The sequence below is a fragment of the Lemur catta genome, chromosome 2 (assembly GCF_020740605.2).
Source record: "Lemur catta isolate mLemCat1 chromosome 2, mLemCat1.pri, whole genome shotgun sequence".
NCBI lineage: Eukaryota > Metazoa > Chordata > Mammalia > Primates > Lemuridae > Lemur > Lemur catta.
The window spans coordinates 44,641,119-44,662,343 of NC_059129.1; the positions used below are offsets into that span (position 1 = coordinate 44,641,119).

A 21,225-nucleotide genomic window follows, 5' to 3' on the forward strand; every position below is an offset into this window, starting at 1 on the left:
GAAGGGGCAGAGAACAGGTAGAATTCTTATAACTTTGACTCTTCCCCTTGGGTTTGGGGAGAAAGGGAAAGGGAGAACTAGGTGGTACAGAAAGTGCTTTAAAATTCTCTGGAGTTGTTCTGTCCAATACAGTAGGCACTAGCCACATGTGACTATTGGGCACTTAAATGTGACTGATCCAAATTGAGATGTTGAAACGTAAAATACACATTGGGTTTCAAAGATATGGTACACAAAAATGTGTTAAATATCTCAGTAATTATTTTCATATTGACTGCATGTTGAAATGATAATATTTTGGGTATGTTGGTTTAAATAATACATATTATTAAAATTAATTTTACTTTAAAAAAACTTTTTTTCATGTAGCTACTAGAAAATTTAAAATTACTTATGTAGGCTGATCATGGTGGCTCACACCTGTAATACTAGCACTCTGGGAAGCTGAGGCAGGGGGATCACATGAACTCGGCAAGAGCGAAACCCCGTCTCTACTAAAAATAGAAAAAAATTAGCTGGTCATGGTGGCATGTGCTTGTAATCCCAGCTACTTGGGAGGCTAAGGCAGGAGGATTGCTTGAGCACAAGAGTTTGTGGTTATAGTGAGCTATGATGACACCAGTGTACTTCAGCCTGGGTGACAGAGCGGACTCTGTCTCAAAAAGAAAAAAAAAAATTACTTATGTGCCTCACATTGTATTTCTTTTTTTGGTTTTTGTTTTTTTTTGCCATGGGGCATCACTGTGTTGCCCAGGTTGATCTAAAATTCCTGGGCTCAAGCGATCCTCCTGCCTCAGCCTCTGGAGTAGCTGGGACTACAGGTGTGTGCCACCAAGCCTAGCTCACATTTTATTAATATTTTTATTAGATATGATTGCTCTAGAATTCTCTGTCCAATATGGTAGACACTAGCCATATGTGGCTCTTTAAATTAAAATTAAAATTAGTTCTTCATTAGCACTAGCCACATTTCAAGTCCTCAATATAATATATAAACCATAGAACATGTCTATCATCACAGAAAATTCTTTTGAACAGTGCTGCTCTAGAAACTACTTGAAAGCTACATCTGCTGCTTTTTTTATTAAGGGATATGATAGCTGGGATCTTGGGACTGCTGACTAGCATGTGCTCACTGATCGCATGGTGTTAGAGGTAAAATTATTAGAAATTGGATCGGTCATTGGGGTCAGCTTGGCTTGAGGTGGGACAACACTGTCTCTTAAAATCAAACTGGATCAGCTTAGACTTCAGGTTTCAGAGGGAAGGTTGGTGATTGATGGCGAAAAGAGTTATCACCTGCCTTTTAAAAGTTGTTTTCTCTCAGTATAAAGCCTGTGAGCCAAAAAATTTTCTTATTCCTCCTCCATCCCCTTTCTTCCACAGGGATTCCATCATATTTCCCTGAACTCATTTCTGTGGTGTTTTCCCTCATATTTATTGAACATCTGCTGCTTACAAGGCTCTATGATAGATACACTAGTAGGGGACAGGGTGGAAATACCACCCTTCCACATTTGTAGAAGAAATAGTTCCTGCTTTTACAGTTCTTTAGTCTAATTGGAGAGATATGATAGAAACATGGAAAGTTCATTCATTTAGTAAGAATTAAATGTAGAGTCAAGATAAACATAATGCAATATTTGACTTATTGCTAAAAATTCCAATTTACCTACAATATTTTATATGTTTATTTTATAACATTGGTGTTTGTGCAGTATTTTTAGCATTCCATGGTACTTAGTATGTACAGAATATAATGATTGTCTAATATCACAACTTTAGCTCTGAGGCCAGGATATGAAAGGAAATAATAGGGGTTCTTGTTTTTTGGGAATCTGGGTTATACCTCTTCAGGTGTTGTGCTGAAGGATGGCAACACTAGTATTAATACTGTTAGGGTTGGGGGAACCAGTCAGTCAAGTTTGTAGAGTGTGTCTGTAGGAAAGCTTGAATTGGAATTCCTGAATCCTGAGTTTTGCAGTTTCTTTTGCCTTTCTGAAAATATGGCAGCCATTTACGGAGATAATGGAATATACTTTTGTTTGGGTCTTTTAGAGCAGTGGTTCCCAATCTTTTTGGCACCAGGGACCAGTTTCATGGAAGACAGTTTTTCCATGGATGGGGTAGGGTAGGGGTGGTGGTGTGGGGTGGGGTTTTGGGATGATTCAAGTGCATTACATTTATTCTGTATTTGATTTCTATTATTATTACATTGCAATATATAATGACATAATTATACAAGTCACCATAATGCAGAATCAGTGGGATCCCTGAGCTTATTTTCCTGCAACTAGATGGTCCTATCTGGGGGTGATGGGAGACAGTGACTGATCTGATGGGAGGTGGAACTCAGGCGGTAATGCGAGCAAAGGGGAGTAGCTGTAAATGTAGATGGAGCTTCACTCCCTCTGCTGCTCACCTCCTGCTGTGCAGCCCAGTTCCTAACAGGCCACATACCGGAACTGGTCTGAGGCCAGGGGGTTGGGGACTGTAGTTTTAGAGCATGTGGGTTAGCTGTTGTAACCCAAAAGAAGAGGGCCTCAGTTTTGCAACTCACCTGATACCAAGGCCTTTGAGCTGCACTGTGTTATCAGCTTGGCTTTACAGCTGGCCCTCAACAGGAGATTTAAGTGCTCCAGGTGATGTTTTGGCTGTTCCTTCCACTGCTGTTCACCTGTATTTTTCTTTTATAGGTGTCTCTGCGAACAGACTCACAGGCGGTGCCATGCAGCTTACCTTCCGCAAGATGGCATTTGACTATTACCCCTTCCACTGGGCAGGTTAGGAGAATTCTGGATGGGGTCAGCTCTAGCGTAGCTCAAAATAGGGAGGGCAGATTCCTGGATTTATCCTTGACTGCTCAGCAGGAGGGTGCAGGGGATTGCAGCATATGCTCAGAGAAGCATTGGGAATATCCCTTTTCAAGAGGACATCTAGAAACCTACAGGGTCCACTATTGATTCTTTATTAGTGATGAGAGGAAGTGGGAGGGGAGTTAACGCCTGAGATGTTGCTGTTGATTCTGTTCTCAATCCTTCACTCCCACTAGTTTCAGAGCCTCTCCAGTAGTCCATAGTCAAAGATGGCAGCAGTCAGCAGCTGGCCTTTAGGGAGTCTTAGGGGGAAAAATCACATATGGAATCCAGAACTTCGGAGCTCTCATTGGATAATTTTGCTTTATCCAGGGAATCCTGGATTGGGGGTGAGGAATCAGATTCTGAACTATGACTATACTGACAGAAGAGAAAATTGGAATGTTGGATCATGATCTTGGGCTAAAATCTTCTTGCTTCTTTGTTGACTAGGCGATAGCTGCAAACACTGGGTACGGCACTGTGAGGCCATGGAGACCCGAGGACAGTGGGCCCAGAAGCTGGTGATGGAATTTCAGAGTAAAATGGAGAAGTGGCATGAGGAGATGGGTCTGAAACCACCCTGGCACTTGGGGGTAGACTCTCCCTTCCGGAGGAAAGCAGGTGGGCTATGAGGAACAACTGGAGGACTCCAGTTGCTTAGCCTCTTACCATTTATCTTTTCTAAAAAATTAATTAGTTTTTTTTAAAGAGAAAGGGTCTCTCTCTATAGCTCCCACTGGAGTGCAGTGACATGGTTATAGCTCCCTGCAGCCCCGACTCCTGGGCTCAAGCTATCCTCCTACCTGAGCCTCCCAAGTAGTTATGACTACAGGTGTATGCAACTGTGCCCTGCTAATTTTTCTATTTTTTGTATAGATGGGGTCTTGCTATGTTGCTCAGGCTGGTCTTGAACTACTGGGCTCAAGCAATCCTCCTGCCTCAGCCTCCCAAAGTGCTGAGCCACCTCCTGTAATTATTATCTTTGAATAACCAGTGGAGATAAAGCAATGGACTCACTAATTAGCCCAGTGTATCTCATGGAGAGACATCAGTGACTTTTATCCCCAGGGATAACTGCAATGTTGTAGAGAAGTTGTCGTCATCTCTATTCAGTAGGATGTTGCCTTTGTCTTAGGGAGAATATAGTTTTTTATTAATAGTTCCATCCAGGAGCTAGACATGTTAAGCTTTCTTTCCTACATGTAGTATTAATAATTTCAGGATTTTTTCTTTCCTAATTCTATTAATAATGAGAATTGAATGTATCTGATTCTCTTTCCCACCTTCTTACTTTTATTTAGATTCTCTCTCTAGTCCTCGAAAGAACTCCCTTGAGAGAAGCCCCTCTCAGAATCGACAGGCTTCCTTTTGGCCTCCAGCATGGAATCGCTTGCGCTCTAGCTGCATAGTAGTACGGGTGGATGACCTAGACGTCCACCAGGTGAGGACATGAAGCAACATGGTTGGAAAGGGGTGGAACAGTTCGCTTGGAAGGCATCTGGAACAGTATGAACAAAGTTGTCGAATTCAGGGACTGTTTACCTCACTTCTGGGTAGGTTGTGTTTCTTTCTGAGCATGGCTGCTGAGATCAGGACTTGGGAATTCTCCCAGTTTTCCTCTGAATGCCCTACCTCCCGCTGAAAAAACTAGCTTGTGGATAGTGTGAGGCAGGTGTGAGAATGCCTGGAATACGTCTGAAAAGCACTGTATTCCCTGTGACAGACTTTGGAAGGATAGTAGTGGCCTTATACTTCCTAAGCAGAAATGGAGTCCTATTCTGGGTATTGCTATAGATGCTAACAGTAAGTTGTGATTGCTTAGGTTTCTACAGCTGGACAGCCAAGTAAGAAGCCATCTACACTCCTTTCCTGCAGTCGGAAACTCCACAACCTACCCACTCAGGTCTCTGCCATTCATATTGAATTCACAGAGTATTACTTCCCAGATAATCAGCAGCTTCCAGGTAAGCACCTGGGCTCAACATTTCTTCTGTCTAGCTCATGCTTTTCATATTGTTAGCCTTGGAGTCACTACTTATATTTTCATTTGTTGTTAGGAATTTTAGATGTTTGAGTTAATTTAGCACACCTTTGTTAAAAACTCTGCCCTGTGTAAATGTATATCTTTGCTCTCTTGATAATAAAATAAATATTAGATAGTAAGAGTCTACCTGCTGCTTTGCATATGATGATTCTGCTTTTTTCTCTGCTTTCTAGTTCCTTGTCCCAATCTCTACATTCAGTTAAATGGTCTGACATTTACTATGGATCCTGTGAGCTTGCTCTGGGGAAACCTCTTTTGCCTGGATTTATACCGCAGCTTAGAGCAGTTCAAAGCTATCTACAAGCTGGAAGATTCAAGCCAGAAAGATGAACACTTGGACATCCGACTGGATGCCTTCCGGTTGAAGGTAAGGGAGAGAGTGAGACTTTTGTCCCCTGTTGGTAGCCACTGCTACATTTTTCCAATGGCTATAATCCATGGTTCTGTTCTGTTTGGTGGAAGTAAGAAAACAGTTTTACAGCCCAAATGGTCTTTCACATGTGTATTAATAATGGGGTGCTGAGATACTCAGATGGCCATTCTGAATTGTGTTTCATTTTCTCTCTTAAGGTGAGCTTCCCACTGGAGAAGAGAGAGCAGGCAGAGTTGCATCGTCCCCAGGCCCTTGTCTTCTCTGCATCAGGCATGATTGCCACCAATACACGTCATGCTCCACATTGTAGCTGCCCAGACCTCCAGAGTCTCTTCCGGGGTTTTGCTGCTACTGAGTTCTTTCATTCCAATTATGATCACTTTCCTAAGGTTTCAGGTGGCTTTAGCCTTCTGCACATGCTTTTTTTGCATCATGCCTTCCAGATAGATTCCCACCTGCTTCAGCCTAGCACCCTTCCTCCCCAAAGGCCTAAGGCTTCCCAGGATCTCTGGTCTGTCCACTTCACCCAGATCTCCTTGGACTTTGAGGGAACAGAGAACTTCAAAGGCCATACCTTGAACTTTGTGGCCCCCTTCCCCTTGTCCATTTGGGCCTGCCTACCCCTCCGCTGGCAGCAAGCCCAGGCACGCAAGCTCCTTTTGGCCTCAGAGGGGAGGCTGAAACCATCAGCCAGCTTTGGCAGTCCTGTTCAATCTGAGGCCCTTGCCCCTGACTCTATGTCTCATCAGAGGTCAAAGACTGAGCATGATTTGAAAAGTTTATCAGGCCTTACGGAAGTCATGGAAATTCTGAGAGAAGATAGTAGTGTTGTGGACAACAAAGGGGCCCTGACAGAGCTGGAGGATGCAGCGGATGTTCACATGCTTGTACACTCCCCAGCCCATGTCCGCATGAGGCTCGATCACTACCAGTACTTGGCTCTGCTTCGTCTGAAGGAGGTGCTGCAGGGGCTTCAGGACCAACTGACTAAGGATACAGAGGCCATGACTGGGTCTCCCCTGCAGAACCAGACAGCTTGCATTGGAGTCCTCTTTCCCAGTGCTGAGGTGGCCCTGCTTATGCATCCTGCCCCTGGGGCTGTTGATGCTGACTCTGCAGGTTCAGATAGCACTAGTCTCGTAGGTTCCGAGCTATCTCCTTCAGAGGATCGGGAACTAAAATCTGATGCCTCCTCAGACCAGGGACCAGCAAGCCCTGAGAAGGTCCTGGAGGATGGTAGCATTGAAAATCTGGATGATTCTCAGGAGAGACTGCATAGCAATGAAGAACTGCATGACTCAGGTCCACTTGCCCAGCAATTGGCAGGGAAGGACCATGAGGCAGTTGAGTCCCTACAAGCCAAGAGACTGAGCAGAGCCCAAGCCTCCAGCTCACCAGCTACATTGAAGCCCCCCGCTGGCAGGGATGCTGCTGTGAATGGACAGGGTGAGCTCATCCCTTTGAAGAACATCGAGGGAGAATTGTCAAGTGCTATTCACATGACCAAGGATGCCACCAAGGAGGCTCTACATGCCACTATGGACCTCACCAAAGAAGCTGTATCTCTGACTAAGGATGCCTTCAGTCTGGGCAGAGATCGGATGACCTCTACCATGCACAAGATGTTGTCCTTGCCCCCAGCCAAGTGAGTGGTTCTCTGCCTCCTTCAGTTGCCCCATCTCTTCCTCCTACTTCTGACCATTGGTTTTTTTCTTTTGTTTTTGGAGACACAGTCTCACTCTTTTGCCCTGGCTAGAGTGCCTTGGCGTCAGCCTTGCTCACAGCAACCTCAAACTCCTGGGCTCAAGCAATCCTTCTGCCTCAGCCTCCTAAGTAGCTGGGACTACAGGCATGTGCCACCATGCCCGGCTAATTTTTTCTATATATTTTTAGCTGTCCAGATAATTTCTTTCTATTTTTAATAGAGACGGGGTCTCGCTCTTGCTCAGGCTGGTCTCGAACTCCTGACCTCGAGTGAGCCACCGTGCCCGGCCTGACCATTGGTTTTTAAAGCCTCTGCTTTGTGTACTTAGATGTAGTCCAGGAGAATGCATAGAATGGCCTATTTAACGGGCAGTTTTCAAGCCAACGTTTATTGTTTCTTATAATCAGATTATCTCCTCTCTCACTGATTTACTATTATTGCTACAGATATGTTATACAAGAATAATAATACCTGGCATCTGTAAAATATTCTTTTCAGTGGGCTTTTGTGTAATTTTTTTGTTTGGTTTGATACTCACAGCAGCCTGGTAAGGTTGCTTCAGATGTTTGTATCCCCAGTTTATACCTGAGGAAACTGAAGCTTCAGGAAGGATGAGCGCATGGATCCTATATCTTGTAAATAGAAAAGCTGGGGCTTTGGACTTGTTCTTTTTGGTACCTTGTCAACGTCTCCTAGAATAATAGAGAAGGAAGAATTTCATTCATTCATTCAACAAATATTTTTTGAGCCCTTACTGTGTGCTGGGCTTTGTGTCAAGCACTGGAGATGCTAAATAGGTAGTTAGCAGAGAAACACAGAAATACATTGTCAAAAGAGCAGAAAAGGCATCCCATGGATGCCTTGTGGTTTTAGGAAAGATAATGAAGACTAAGGGAAATCTTTGCTGGGACACCTTGTGGTTTAGAGACCATGGTATGAAGATCAGTGTTTTTAGAGCTTTTGTCTAAGTGGATTGGCGTAAGTGGGTCTCTGAGCAATGCCTGTGGGTACGCTATTACCTGCTGTGATAGATAGCCAAGGACAGAGGAGAGAGGAAGACTTACAGGGGTGAATGGTATAACATAGCGGTCCCCAACCTTTTTGGCACCAGGGACCAGTTTCATGGAAGACAATTTTTCCACAGACAAGGGGCAAGGGAGATGGTTTTGGGATGATTGAAGCGCATTATGTTTATCGTGTAGTCAAACCTCTCTGCTAATGATAATCTGTATTTGCAGCCACTTCCCAGCGCTACCATCACCACCTCAGCTCCGCCTCAGATCATCAGGCATGAGAGTCTCATAAAGAGCATGAAACCTAAATCCCTCGCAGGCGCAGTTTACAGTAGGGTTTGTGCCGCTGTGAGAATCTAATGCCTCCACCGATCTGACAAGAGGCGGAGCTTCTGTAGTGATGCGAACGGTAGGGAGCAGCTATAAATATAGATGAAGATGAAGCTTCTCTTGCTCACCTGCTGCTCACCTCCTGCTGTGTGGCCAGTTCCTAATAGGCCACGGACCACAGCCCAGGGGGTGGGGACTGCAGGTATAATACTAGCTAACATTTATTAAGTGCTTTCTGTTTGTCAGGCACAGGCACTGTCCTAAATACTTAAATATTAATCCACTTAATTCTTGTAAGAGCCCTATGAGGCAGGTACTAACATTACTCCCCATTTTACAGATGAGGAAACTGAGGCTCAGAGAGGTAAGATACTTGCTTAAGATAACACAACTTGTGAGTGGTGGGGCAAGGACTGAAAACCTGGACTCCTAATCAACAAATGTGCTGCCTTTTCTAAATGGAGATGAGTAAGGGAGGTGGGAAAAGAGGAGAGGTGAAAAAGAGAAAAGAAAGGTGTGTGGTCCGGGCGTAGTGGCTCATGCATGTAATCCTAGCACTCTGGGAGGCCGAGGCGGGAGGATCGCTCAAGGTCAGGAGTTCACGACCAGCCTGAGCAAGAGTGAGACCCCATCTCTACTAAAAAAATAGAAAGAAATTAGCTGGACAACTAAAAAAGAAAAAAAAATATAGATAGATAGATAGAAAAAATTAGCCGGGCATGGTGGCACATGCCTGTAGTCCCAGCTACTCAGGAGGCTGAGGCAGGAGGATCGCTTGAGCCCAGGAGTTTGAGGTTGCTGTGAGCTAGGCTGACGCCATGGCACTCACTGTAGCCCAGGCAACAGAGCGAGACTCTGTCTCAAAAAAAAAAAAGAAAGGTGTGTGAAATGAGCTGTTTTGAAACATCAGCAGTGACTTGCTTTTTTTTTTTTTTTTGAGACAGAGTATCACTCTGTTGTCCTGGCTAGAGTGCCGTGGCGTCAGCCTAGCTCACAGCAACCTCAAACTCCTGGGCTCAAGCGATCCTCCTGCCTCGGCCTCCTGAGTAGCTGGGACTACAGGCATGCGCCACCATGCCCGGCTAATTTTTTCTATATATTTTTAGTTGTTCAGCTATTTTTTTTCTATTTTAGCAGTGACTTTTTTTTTTTTTTTTTTTTTTTGAGACAGAGTCTCGCTTTGTTGCCCGGGCTAGAGTGAGTGCCGTGGCGTCAGCCTAGCTCACAGCAACCTCAAACTCCTGGACTTCAGCGATCCTACTGCCTCAGCCTCCCGGGTAGCTGGGACTACAGGCATGCGCCACCATGCCCGGCTGATTTTTGCTATATATATATTTTAGTTGGCCAGATAATTTCTTTCTATTTTTTTAGTAGAGACGAGGTCTCGCTCTTGCTCAGGCTGGTCTCAAACTCCTGACCTTGAGCGATCCACCCACCTCGGCCTCCCAAAGTGCTAGGATTACAGGCGTGAGCCCCCGCGCCCGGACTTAGCAGTGACTTCTTAACTGCCCAAGCCAGTGGCTTTTTCTGTCTTCCTTCTCCTGGACTCCTCTTTGACAGTTTACCTGGCGGATCAGTTCATTCTGAGCATTTGTAACCCTGCCCAGTTACTCGCACTTTCTCTGAAGGAGTCTTCTCATTTTCCTTGGCTGCACTCCTCTTCCTTTTATAAATGTAAATGTTCCGCAAGGCTAGGCTGTACATATTCTGATCACTTTTGTCTTAATTTTAATCTTTTAAATTATAAAAATGGCTTGTGCTCATTCAGTTGACTGTGCAGGAAATAGAACAGTAAAGAAGAAGATATAAAAATTTCTTGTAATGATACTATCCACAGATAACCATTATTTACATTTGAGTCTATTTTCTTCCAATCTTTATGTGTCTATATGAATGCTTGTGTATATTTATGCATATAATATACACAAATATTGTTTTTATAAGAGGATTATATTATTTCTACAATGTTGCATCCTGCTTTATTCACTTAATATTTTGTGAATATTTTTATGTTCATTAGGTATTTGAATACATGATTTTTAATAGCTCTATTGTATTCTAGCAAATGGATGTATCAATTTATTCATTCATTCCACTATCTGGGGGCACTCATTTAGTCTGTTTCCAGTTTTTCTCAGGTAGGACTAATGTTGTGTTAAATGTCTTTATTTTTGTGAATGTTACTTTTTCTGACTATTGTACACATCTAAATTTTTCTTTCTTTCTTTTTTTTGAGACAGAGTCTTGCTCTGTTGCCCTGGGTAGAGTGCAGTGGAGTCATTATAGCTCACAGCAACCTCAAACTCCTGGGCTCAGGTGATCCTCCTGCCTCAGCCTCCAGAGTAGCTGGGACTACAGGCGCCATGATGCCGGGCCAATTTTTCTATTTTTTATAGAGACAGGGTCTTGCTCTTGCTCAGGATGGTCTTGAACCCCTGAGCTCAAGCAGTCTTCCTGCCTCGGCCTCCCAGAGTGCTATGGTTACAGGCATGAGCTACCATGCCTGGCCTACATCTTTCTTTAGACTAAAAACCTATAAGTGAAATTATTGGGTAAAATGCTATAAACATTTTTAAGATTCTTGATACATTTGCCAAACATTGAGGTTTATGTCAAGCTACACTTTTTAATATTTTCTGTCTAGGTGATTGTATTGGTCTCCCTACTTCCACTATAGTCTATATTTTGAGTCCTGTCTTCCCTACCCCGCCCTGCTCTTCATTTAAAACTATCTACTGGACCTTGCTCCACATGGATCTCCTAGGAGGGCCTCAAATCTTACATATATAAAATAAAATTTCTTATTCCTCCCCAGATCAGTTCGTTCTTCTTTTGATAATAGCAGTCTCCTACTCTTTTAAGCTCTACATTTTAACTCTTTTTCTCTTACCTTTGTTTGTCTTGTTCTCACCATGATTCTTAGATCAGTGGTTCTCAAATTTGAGTGTACATCAGAATCATTTGAAGGGTTTATTAAAACGTAGATTGCTGAGCCTTACCCCCTAGACTTTCTCATTCGGTAGGTAGGAGGTGGGGCCTGAGAATTTGCATTTCTAACAAGTTCCCTGTTGATGCTGATTCTCCTACCAACCACACTTTCAGCACACTGCTCTAGGGAATCTCACATAAGTTTTTCCTGTCTTTTCCCAGATGTGGACTATTTTAGTAAACTATTAATTGATTTCTGCATTGGAGGTCTTTTCCTCTCCAGCTTGTTTGAAAAAATCAGATCAAACTTCCTAAAACACAAGTGTGACCTTGTTAATTTCCTACTCCAGGACCTTTAGGCTTTTTCCTGAATTTAATTTGAACTTCTTAGTGTGGCATAATCAATTATGATATATCCATATAGCACTTTACAGTTTTCAAAGCACTTTAGTATATAATCTTGTATTCAAGATTTTCTATACTCTGGCTGTAACCCACGTGGTAAAGTGAAAAAGCATTAAGTGGGAAGCTAGGAGACTTGGGCTTTTTTAATTTCACCTTTAATTGTGACCTAGAGTCAGTTTCTTTATCTGTAAAATGGGAGGGTAGGATTAAAAGCTTTTATAGGTTTCTTTTCACTGTGTTGTGCCTTTCTAACTTTATCTTCCATTGCCCTCCCCCAGCAAAACCTGTGCTTCATCTGGTTTGAGCTACTTTCCAGTCTCTTTGTTTCTGGCTCTGTACCTTTACAGGTGCCCTTTCTTCCCCTTAGAATACCCGCTTCTCTATTTCTTTCACAGTCTTCAAGGACTACCTCAAATGCCATCTCCTTCCATAGGGCCATTCCTGGTCCCCTTTCCCTCCTCCTTTTTCTTCTTTGATATTGTCTAGCCTTTGGCTTTGTGCCTCTGTCCCTCTCTATGGTATGTGTGACTAACTCCCATGTAATGTTATACATGTATAAATATCCCTTCTCCTAATAGATTATAAGTCTTTGAGAACAAGGGATGTTTTATTCATCAAATTATCCACCCCTCACTCCTGCCTCATGCCTAGTATAGTTCCTTGCATACAGAAGCTGTTTAGTAAATACTTGTGGAATGAATGCAGGTGGTTTCAGGTACCATTCATTAGCACCTCTGCAGTGGTTGGCTGGTCTCTTTTGTGTGTGGGATGATCTTGACTAACCTTGACATTTAATGTTGATATGGGAGAGCTGTTTATGCAGTTAGAGATGCTGGAATAAGAGGATTCAGAAAGGCCATCAATTGAAAAATGACTTGATCCCTTTATGGCAGGTAATAGGTGATGTCAAGGTTTATGTTCACAATAACTGAGCTCAAGGGAAATGGTATTGGAAGGGTGGGTACAAACATATCTCCAAAGCCACATCTGTGCTTTTTGTTTTTGTTTTTGTTTTTGTTTTTTAAACAGGGAGCCTATGGCCAAGACAGATGAGGGGGTGGCAGCCCCAGTGAGTGGAAGTGCTGCCCGACTCCGATTTTTCTCCATGAAGAGGACGATATCTCAGCAGTCATTTGATGGTGTCTCATTGGATAGCAGTGGCCCTGAAGACCGGATTTCAGTGGACAGTGACGGCAGTGACAGCTTTGTGATGCTCTTGGAGTCTGGTATGTGGGAGCAGAGCCAGGCGAAACTGCAAAATTCCAGAAAGGGTTCTCTCTGCTGCCTGTATTCAGACTGGCAGGATTCAAGAGGAGCTGAGATTTGACAATATAGACTTTTTCTTAACGAAAACAAAAAAAAAAAAAAAAAAAAGTTTTAATGGATTTGTGGCTCTGGTTTTATCTCCACATCCTCTAGATTATTGGTTAATACTTTTATCACAGGAAGAGATTCAAACCAAAGGAGAGAGTACTAGTCTTATAGCCATGTAATTCCCTCAGTAGGATTCATTTCATGGTTGGTATCAATAGTGAATATATTTGTTGCCTTTTTTTTTTTTTTTGCCTGTGTATTTTATTGTTGGAAAATAACTAGGGGAATTAATCACCTCTGAAGTTACACCAGTGATTCATTTAGCTTATTGAAATAGAAACCTATTAAATGATTCCTTAAAAATATCTAAAGAGAGGCCAGGTGAGGTGGCTCACACCTGTAATCCTAGGACTCTGGGAGGCCGACGCGGGAGGATTGCTTGAGGTCAGGAGTTCTAGACAGCCTGAGCAAGAGTGAGCCGGATGTGGTAGCATGCACCAGTAGTCTCAGCTACTGGGGAGGCTGAGGCAGGAGGATTGCTTCAGCCCAGGAGTTTGAGGTTGCAGTGAGTTATGATGATGCAACTGCACTCTACCCAGTGCAGACAGAATGAGACCCTGTCTGCAAGCAAAACAAAACAAAAAAGAATATCTAAAGAGAGAATACAGTGGGGTTTGTTTGTTTAAGAGATGGGGTCTTGCTCTGTCACCCAGGCTGGAGTGCAGTGGCTTGATCATAGCTTACTGTAACCTTGAACTCCTGGGCTCCAGTGATCCTCCCACCCCAGCCTACTGAGTAGCTAGGACTACAGGCATGAGTGCCACCACGCCCAGCTAATTTATGTTTTTGTAGAGATGGGGTTTCACTGTGTTGCCAGGATCATCTCAAAATCCTGGCCTCAAGCAATCTTCTTGCCTTGGCCTCCCAAAGCTCTAGGATTGCAGCCATGAGCCACTACATTCAGCCCTTTTTTATTTAATTTTTTACTGTCAAATTATAATTGTATTTATGTGGTACAATGTGATGCTGTGATACATGAATACAATGTAGAGTTTTTTTGAATCAAGCTCATTAACATATGTATCACCTCAAATACTTATCATTTATTCCTCCTAACAGAAGCATTTTTGCTCTTGATCTACATCTCCCCATCCCCTTTCTCCCTGCTCTTTCTGGCCTCTGGTAACCACCCTTCTGCTCTCTGCTTCTATAAGTTTGATTGTTTTAGATTCCACATATAAGTGAGAACATTTCTTTCTGTGTCTGGCTTACTTCACTCAGCACAGTGTCCTCCATGTTCATCCATGTTGTCGCAAATGACAGGATTTCCCTCTTTTTTAAGGCTGATGCCAGGGCACTCACTCTGTTGCCCAGGCTAGAGTGCCGTGGTGTCCGCCTAGCTCACAGCAACCTCTAACTCCTGGGCTCAAGCAGTCCTTCTGCCTCAGCCTCCCGAGTAGCTGGGACTACAGGCATGCGCCACCATGCCCGGCTAATTTTTTTCTATATATATTTTTGGTTGTGCAGATAATTGTTTTCTATTTTTAGTAGAGACGGGGTCTTGCTCTTGCTCAGGCTATTCTCGAACTCCTGACCTCGAGCGATCCTCCTGCCTCGGCCTCCTAGAGTGCTAGGATTATAGGTGTGAGCCACCACACCCGGCCAAAAAATTTTTTTAAATTATGGTAAAATATATGTAAAATTTACCACCTTAGCCATTTTTAAGTGTACAGTTCAGTGGCATTAAGTACATTCTCATTGTTGTACAGCCATTATTGTACAAATCTTACTTGTTGATGTTCTTATTGTTACAATTAATATTGACAATTTAATTCTGAAAACGGGGATTGCATTGCATATAACTCATGCACACTGTCTATCTCCAGAATTCTTAACATCTTGCAAAACTGAAACAGTACTTGTGAAACACTAACTCCCCATTCCTCCTCCCTCCAGCCCCTGGCAACCACCATTCTACCTTCTGTCTGTAAATTTGACTACTTTAGGTACTTATATCGGTGGAATCAAACAGTGTTTGTCCATTTGTAACTGACTTATTCCATTCAGTATAATGTCCTCAAGGTTCTCCTGTGTTATATAGCATGTGTTAGAATTTCCTTCCTTTTTAAGGCAGAATAATGTTCCATTGTATGTATATACCATATTGCAGTTATCCATTCGTCCATCGATGGACACTTGGGTTGTTTGCATTTACAGATTTTTTTTATGTGACCAAATAACCATTATTATGCTTTAAAAAATTAACATTTCCTTAAATTCATTAAATATCGAATCAGTCTTTAAATTTCCAGTTGTCTCATGAATGCCAGAAATATTTTGTTTTATTTTTATAGTTGTCATTGCCTTTAGAGGTTGGATTTGAACAGAATATTTTGAATTTTGAATTCTTTTGTCATCTTTCTCATGCAGAGCCTGATGCAGAATCTGTTCCACCAGGATCTCTTCCAAATGTCTTGGATGATGCTGGTGTTCAAGGGAGCCCTGTTGTGGATAATTATGGCCAAGGGTCACCAGAGGCCAACAGTTCAGTTTCACCCAGTGGAGAAGACCTCATCTTTCACCCGGTCAGCTGCTCTACTTTCCTCTCTGCAGAGAGTGGGCTCTGGACTGGAAGGTTGGGACTTAGAACTAAGAGAATCTTCTTCAACAGGTCTCAGTTCTGGTCCTGAAGGTGAATGAGGTGTCTTTTGGGATTGAGGTACGTGGTGAGGACCTGACTGTAGCCCTGCAAGCAGAGGAACTGACCCTCCAGCAGCTGGGCACCGTGGGACTCTGGCAGTTCCTGCATGGACAGTGCCCGGGTGAGGATGACGGCCATTCCAGGAGAGCTGGTGGGATTTATCTAGTGTAGCCATAGATTAACTTGTACTTGTCACTGTGCTCTAAGGCAGCTGCTCTAGTGATGAGCCTTTGGTCCTTCTCTCTAGCAGCCATTAGGGGAAGGAAAAACTCTACTGAAGCCTCTTTTTGTAAGGAGCCTCCCAGAGCTTTCTCTGGGGCTTTGCATTCACTGCGCTGTTTTCCGGATTCACTTCCCAGCTACTCCGTGAGCTCACCGTCACGGCAGTGTCCACTGCTTCATCTGTGTGGCTGCTAACGTAAAACGCTATCTGATCAGGGAACTTCTGCCATTTGGATTCAGTCCTTTGATGTGAATTATCATTTATACTTTAAAAAGATGACAGGCAGAATCTGGGTTTACGTTACATGCTTTACTTAAAAAATTATTTTTTAAAATATTGAGTAGATACTAAAGAATACTTACAAAATATATGTAAGGCATAACATGATAACAATACAATGAACCCATGTACCCACCACCTAGTGGAATAAATACAACAGTACCATTACTTTTGACGTTCCTGGAACCCTCTCTTGAACCTTCCTCTTGTCTCTCACCTGTCATAGGTAATCCCTATCCTGAATTTTGTATTTGTCATTCTCTTGCTTTACTTCATAACTTTTGCAATATGTTTGTATTAATGTATTGTTTAGCTTTCCAGGTTTTTGAGTTTTTTAAGTGGAATAATAATTTGTATTATTTTGTGATTTGCTTCTTTTGTGTAGCATGATATTCTTTAACACATTAACTGCCATGTGAGTTGTATTTAACTTATGCTAGGGCCCTGTGAAACAAAACTCTGCAGTTGGTTTGTGAAAATCTTACTTGTTGATGTTCTTATTGTTACACTTAATATTGACAATTAAATTCTAAAAATGTGGATTGTGTTGCATATAACTCATGCACAGAAAACAATAAAAAATAACAAATTAGAAATGATCATTTTTTTTTTTAATAAGACACTGTGGCCCCAGGGAGAAAATTTTTTTTCTAGTGTGGCAGTTAATGTGTTAAATTCTTCTAGGTTATTGAGTTAGCTATAATTCATTCCTTTTCATGGATATATAATATTCTATTATATAAACATACTTCTTTTTGCTTTTTAAAAACAGCTTTATTGTGATGTAATTTGGATAGCATAGAATTGACTCATTTTAAGTGTATAATTTGATATATTTTAATAAATTTAGAGTTTTATAACCATCACCACAACCCAATTTTAGAACATTTCCATTACCCTTAAAATATCCCTTGTACCTATTACCCTATTTACTTCTTAAGTCTATTCTGAACAGACATTTGGGTTGTTTCCAGGTTCTTTGCTATTTCAAATAGGGTTGCTGTGAACATCCTTGTACATGTTTCCTGGTATATATGTTTGAGAGATTCTCCAGGGTTATATTCCTGAGGATATAATTTCTAGATCTTTAGGGTAGGTACAGCTTCAACTTTACTAGATATTGCCAAATTGTTTTCCAAAAGGATTGTACCAATTTATAGTTCCCCAAGTTATGTAAGTTGTTCCCTATCCTTTGCTACACCTGAGATTGTTTTATATGGAGTTTCGGAGACTTTAGCATGGATCCTGCTTGGCTTTATCAGTGAGAGATGAGAAGACCAAGACTTGGAGAAAGAAAGAGACATTCAAATTTAGTAGAATTCAGGGTCTTATGTTTTAATGGGCTTTTCCTTGGCCATCAGCCCAGTTCCTCAGATTTACAATAAGACCAGCTTTTTTTGGTCCTTAACCTCTTCTCCACCTTGAGAGGCATTATTACAAAGTAGCTCAGCCCATGGACTTTGCAGTTAAACTGCCTGGGCCAGATCCTATCCTTGCTACTTATTATTTGTGTTACTTTGGGAAAGTTATTCTGTGACTCAGTTCATTCATCTATAAGATGGGAATGTTGACAATACTTTTGGCATAGGGTTGTTATGAATATAAAAGATGTGTAAAATGCTTAGGAAAGTCCTTGACTTTTAATTAATTAATTAATATGTTTTCCTTGTCATTCTTCACAAAGGTACATGCTTTCCGGAATCCTCAACTTTGAAGAGGGGCCACAACAGGCCAGCTGTGGGGCTTCGCTTTGAGGTGGGGCCTGGTGCAGCAGTACGTTCCCCGCTGGCTACGCAAAATGGTTTCCTGCATTTCTTGCTTCATGGCTGTGACCTCGAGCTGCTCACTTCAGTGCTCAATGGCCTGGGGCCCTTCTTGGAAGATGAGGAGATCCCGGTGGTGGTCCCCATGCAGATTGAGCTCCTGAACTCCAGCATCACCCTAAAGGTGAGAGGAAACTCTGATTTTTGCCCTGGACTTTGTCAAGCAAGAAAGCAGCTTGCTTGACAGCTATTTACCTCTTCCCTTGTCACTGTAAAATGTGGTGAGGATTAAGTGAGGAAATGCACAGTAGCATTCCCTGTCAGTGCTATAGTGGTATGTAAATATGTATTGGGGTGAGGACGATGTCCCTGACCCCAGCCTTGTCTTTGGCATGCAGCCTTACCACATGCAGGCCATCAGGTCATCTACTCCTCAGTGGCACTCTCTCTGCAATGAGAGAAACTCAGGCCTCTCGTACCTTCCAGGGATGTGTGGAGAAACAGTGGCATAAAACTGCTCTAAGGTGAATGGTAGCAGCATGCATTGTATTACCTAAATTGCTCTGAGCCATTGGGGACATCATGTGATTTCCCTGTTTCCTGCAGGATGATATTCCCCCCATCTATCCAACGTCTCCAGGCCCTATCCCGATCACTCTGGCCATGGAACATGTTGTGCTGAAGCGGAGTGACGATGGTGTGTTCCACATAGGCGGTGAGTCGGGCTTATCGGCCTCCTGGCTCCTGTTTTTTCTCCTACAAGTGAACAGGTGACAACTAGGAACTGTCTGGGAGTTGACAGCAGTTTGTACTTAGAACCTTTATTTTTCCCCCCAGCTGCTGCTCAGGACAGACCATGGGCTGAAGTACCTAAAAGTGAGAAGAGGCCACCCCCCAAAGAACAGATGTTTCTTGTGCCCACAGGAGAGGTTTTTGGACAGCAGGTGAGATCATAACTGAACAGTATCTTCCTGTAACCTTTAGGGGCTGTAATTGTGAAGCTGGTAAAACCCAGAGTGCAGAAAAGGTTGCTTGTACTGTGTGCATATGGGTGGTTTGGTCTCCTGTCACCCAGTGGCAGCTTCTAGAAGTGCTGACTAGAAGATGTTAAGTTAGCAGCTGGTGGGGAATGGTTGCTGATCACATACTGTACTTGCTGATGAACTCTGAAGGGAATTAGGTTCTTAGAAAAGATCTAGTTGTTATATGGTAATTCTATGTTTAAGAAAAAGAAAAAATGAAAAAAAAGATCTAGTTGAGTTTTCTTAATCACTAAGCTAACTTGTGGGTTTTTCTGCTTGAATTCTTCCTCCCTGTTCCCTTTAGTGACTTTTGTTGCAAAGTGGTATTACCATGTTCATTAACTGTGAACTATTTATTGTTCCTCAGGTGAAAGAGCTTTCTACCCTACAAAAAGAACTTATAGAAACTAAACATGCATTGGCCAATGCCAACCAGGATAAAGAAAAACTTCTTCAGGAAATTAGGAAATATAACCCCCTCTTTGAGCTCTGACAGCAGTGGCTCAGCCTGTGCCAAGGAGAGAAGAGATCACCAGCAATAGCACCACCTAAGACAGAAAGCACCGTCCAGTGTGGGATAAGTCTGCTATGGAAGCCAGGGGGACTGGGGAGTGCTCGGTTCGCTTACGTGGGTGTGCTTTCTACTAGCCGTTCTAACTTGGATGGAGGCCAGGGCAGAGCGTGACCACATCCCAGGAAACTGGGGCTTGCTTTGTGTCTGGTTCAATCATCATGTCTTGCCTATATAAAGCCTGTTGGCCCTCTGCATACTAGGTGGAATCTTCTTGACACCGTAGGGCCATTTTAGCTCATAGTTTCATGGCAGGGACATTTGCTTCCTTCACAGCCTGTGTGAACAAGCGAAAGTACCCACCTCTTCAGTCACCCAAAGAGCCACCAAAGATTCCATGTCCCAGAGCTTCCTGTAGCAGACCTGAAAAGTCCTTGACCTGAGCTTTGGCCATGGTAGTGGAGTGGAACAGGAAATAGTCTAGCACAGGCGGGCAGGAGAGGCACCAGAATAAGGGAGACCTGGACTGTGCCTTTTTTGGAGAGGGAACCAAGGTGATAGCATCCTGGCTGATACTACAATCAGATTTTTCAGAGTTAAGCTTCCTTTCTGTTGTACTTTCATCATTGTATGCTGTGGTAGGAAGAAAACAACAATAGTGACTCAGCCATATCATCTTTCCCCTCTATAACACAATTTATTTGAAATTAAGAGAAAATTACTCATTCTGAGTGAGGTTGAGAGTATGATGTGGGAGATCAGGAAGGGAGCCTGCTTCCGAGTCTTGCCTCTCTGCCACAGGCGTACCTGAGAGGCTGCAGCTTCCGTCTCCATGGGGTCCCTGGCACACCTGCTTTCCCAGCGCTAACTTTCTACCAGTGCTCTCCTCAGCACTTGGTGGTTTGGGAGCTGAAGATAGTTTAAACTTTAACATAAACATCTCACCCTGTTGCCTCTCACTCCCCTCTATCACTGTGTCTTTTTAAAATCATGTACTTTTAAGACTTAAGTAAAAAACCCAAACCCTTCAACTCTGCTAGATTTTGCCCCCTGCCGTATAAAAGAGCGATTTTCCCCTTCTTTTCCTATCTAATTCTTCTCCAGCGCTGTACCTGCATTCATATTGCCCTGCGATTAACTTCAAGCTGTGTTGATTGGACAGAAGTTCATTAGCTAACTCACCTTTACATGGTAAGACAGTAAAATAATTATTTAGTGAAGTCACTAAAGTCTTGATCATATGTGACCTATTGAAGAAAAGGTAAAAAGGTTTCTTTTATGGGAAATCATGCTTGACTTGCATACTATAGTGTGTGTGTGTGTTTTAAGAGATGGGATCTCTCTCTGTCACCCAGGCTGGAGTGCAATGGCGCAATCATAGCTCACTGCAGCCTCGGACTCCTGCGCTCAAGTCATTCTCCTGCCTCAGCCTCCCAAGACCTATTCCAGTTTTATGATGATAAAAAGAAACATGCATTCATGAAGGAACAAGATCTAATTTTTTCAGACTTTTAAAGACCTTTTGTCAAGTTTTCTTCACTAAGGCAATTTTTAAAACACCAGTTGGGAGAGATTGTGGGAATTTGTCATGCTTAGGAAACAGAGACTTAGGAATAAAGAAACATCTTTTTGGAGAGAATCTTAACAGGGGAGGTTACTGAAGAGTTGATGCTTGGTTCAACTTTATTTAAGATTTTTTATAAATGGCCTGAAAGTGGGATTTTACAATGAAATAAAATTGTCACTATTTGTAGGC

General features: G+C 42.7%; 1 protein-coding gene across 6 annotated transcripts in view; it reads left to right on the forward strand.

Moving 5' to 3' along the window:
* The window catches only part of UHRF1BP1 (UHRF1 binding protein 1), a 71,887-nt gene that overhangs the window by 41,215 nt on the left and 9,447 nt on the right, over window positions 1–21,225 (forward strand). For 3 of the 6 annotated variants that reach the window (XR_006733482.1, XR_006733481.1, XM_045543537.1), the window contains exons 9-21: window positions 2,697–2,783; window positions 3,309–3,479; window positions 4,160–4,299; window positions 4,681–4,822; window positions 5,076–5,269; window positions 5,473–6,920; window positions 12,686–12,882; window positions 15,401–15,555; window positions 15,642–15,792; window positions 17,858–18,120; window positions 18,543–18,651; window positions 18,774–18,880; window positions 20,574–20,660. Coding sequence is in view for 3 of the 6 variants with exons in the window: in XM_045543537.1 (XP_045399493.1) it covers window positions 2,697–2,783; window positions 3,309–3,479; window positions 4,160–4,299; window positions 4,681–4,822; window positions 5,076–5,269; window positions 5,473–6,920; window positions 12,686–12,882; window positions 15,401–15,555; window positions 15,642–15,792; window positions 17,858–18,120; window positions 18,543–18,651; window positions 18,774–18,880; window positions 20,574–20,642 (3,233 nt within the window). In the remaining 3 variants the exon portion in view is untranslated. Of the gene's footprint in view, window positions 1–2,696; window positions 2,784–3,308; window positions 3,480–4,159; window positions 4,300–4,680; window positions 4,823–5,075; window positions 5,270–5,472; window positions 6,921–12,685; window positions 12,883–15,400; window positions 15,556–15,641; window positions 15,793–17,857; window positions 18,121–18,542; window positions 18,652–18,773; window positions 18,881–19,325; window positions 19,725–20,573; window positions 20,661–21,225 lie in introns of those variants that run through there. The other 3 variants (XM_045543535.1, XM_045543536.1, XR_006733483.1) reach the window with 2 other exon arrangements.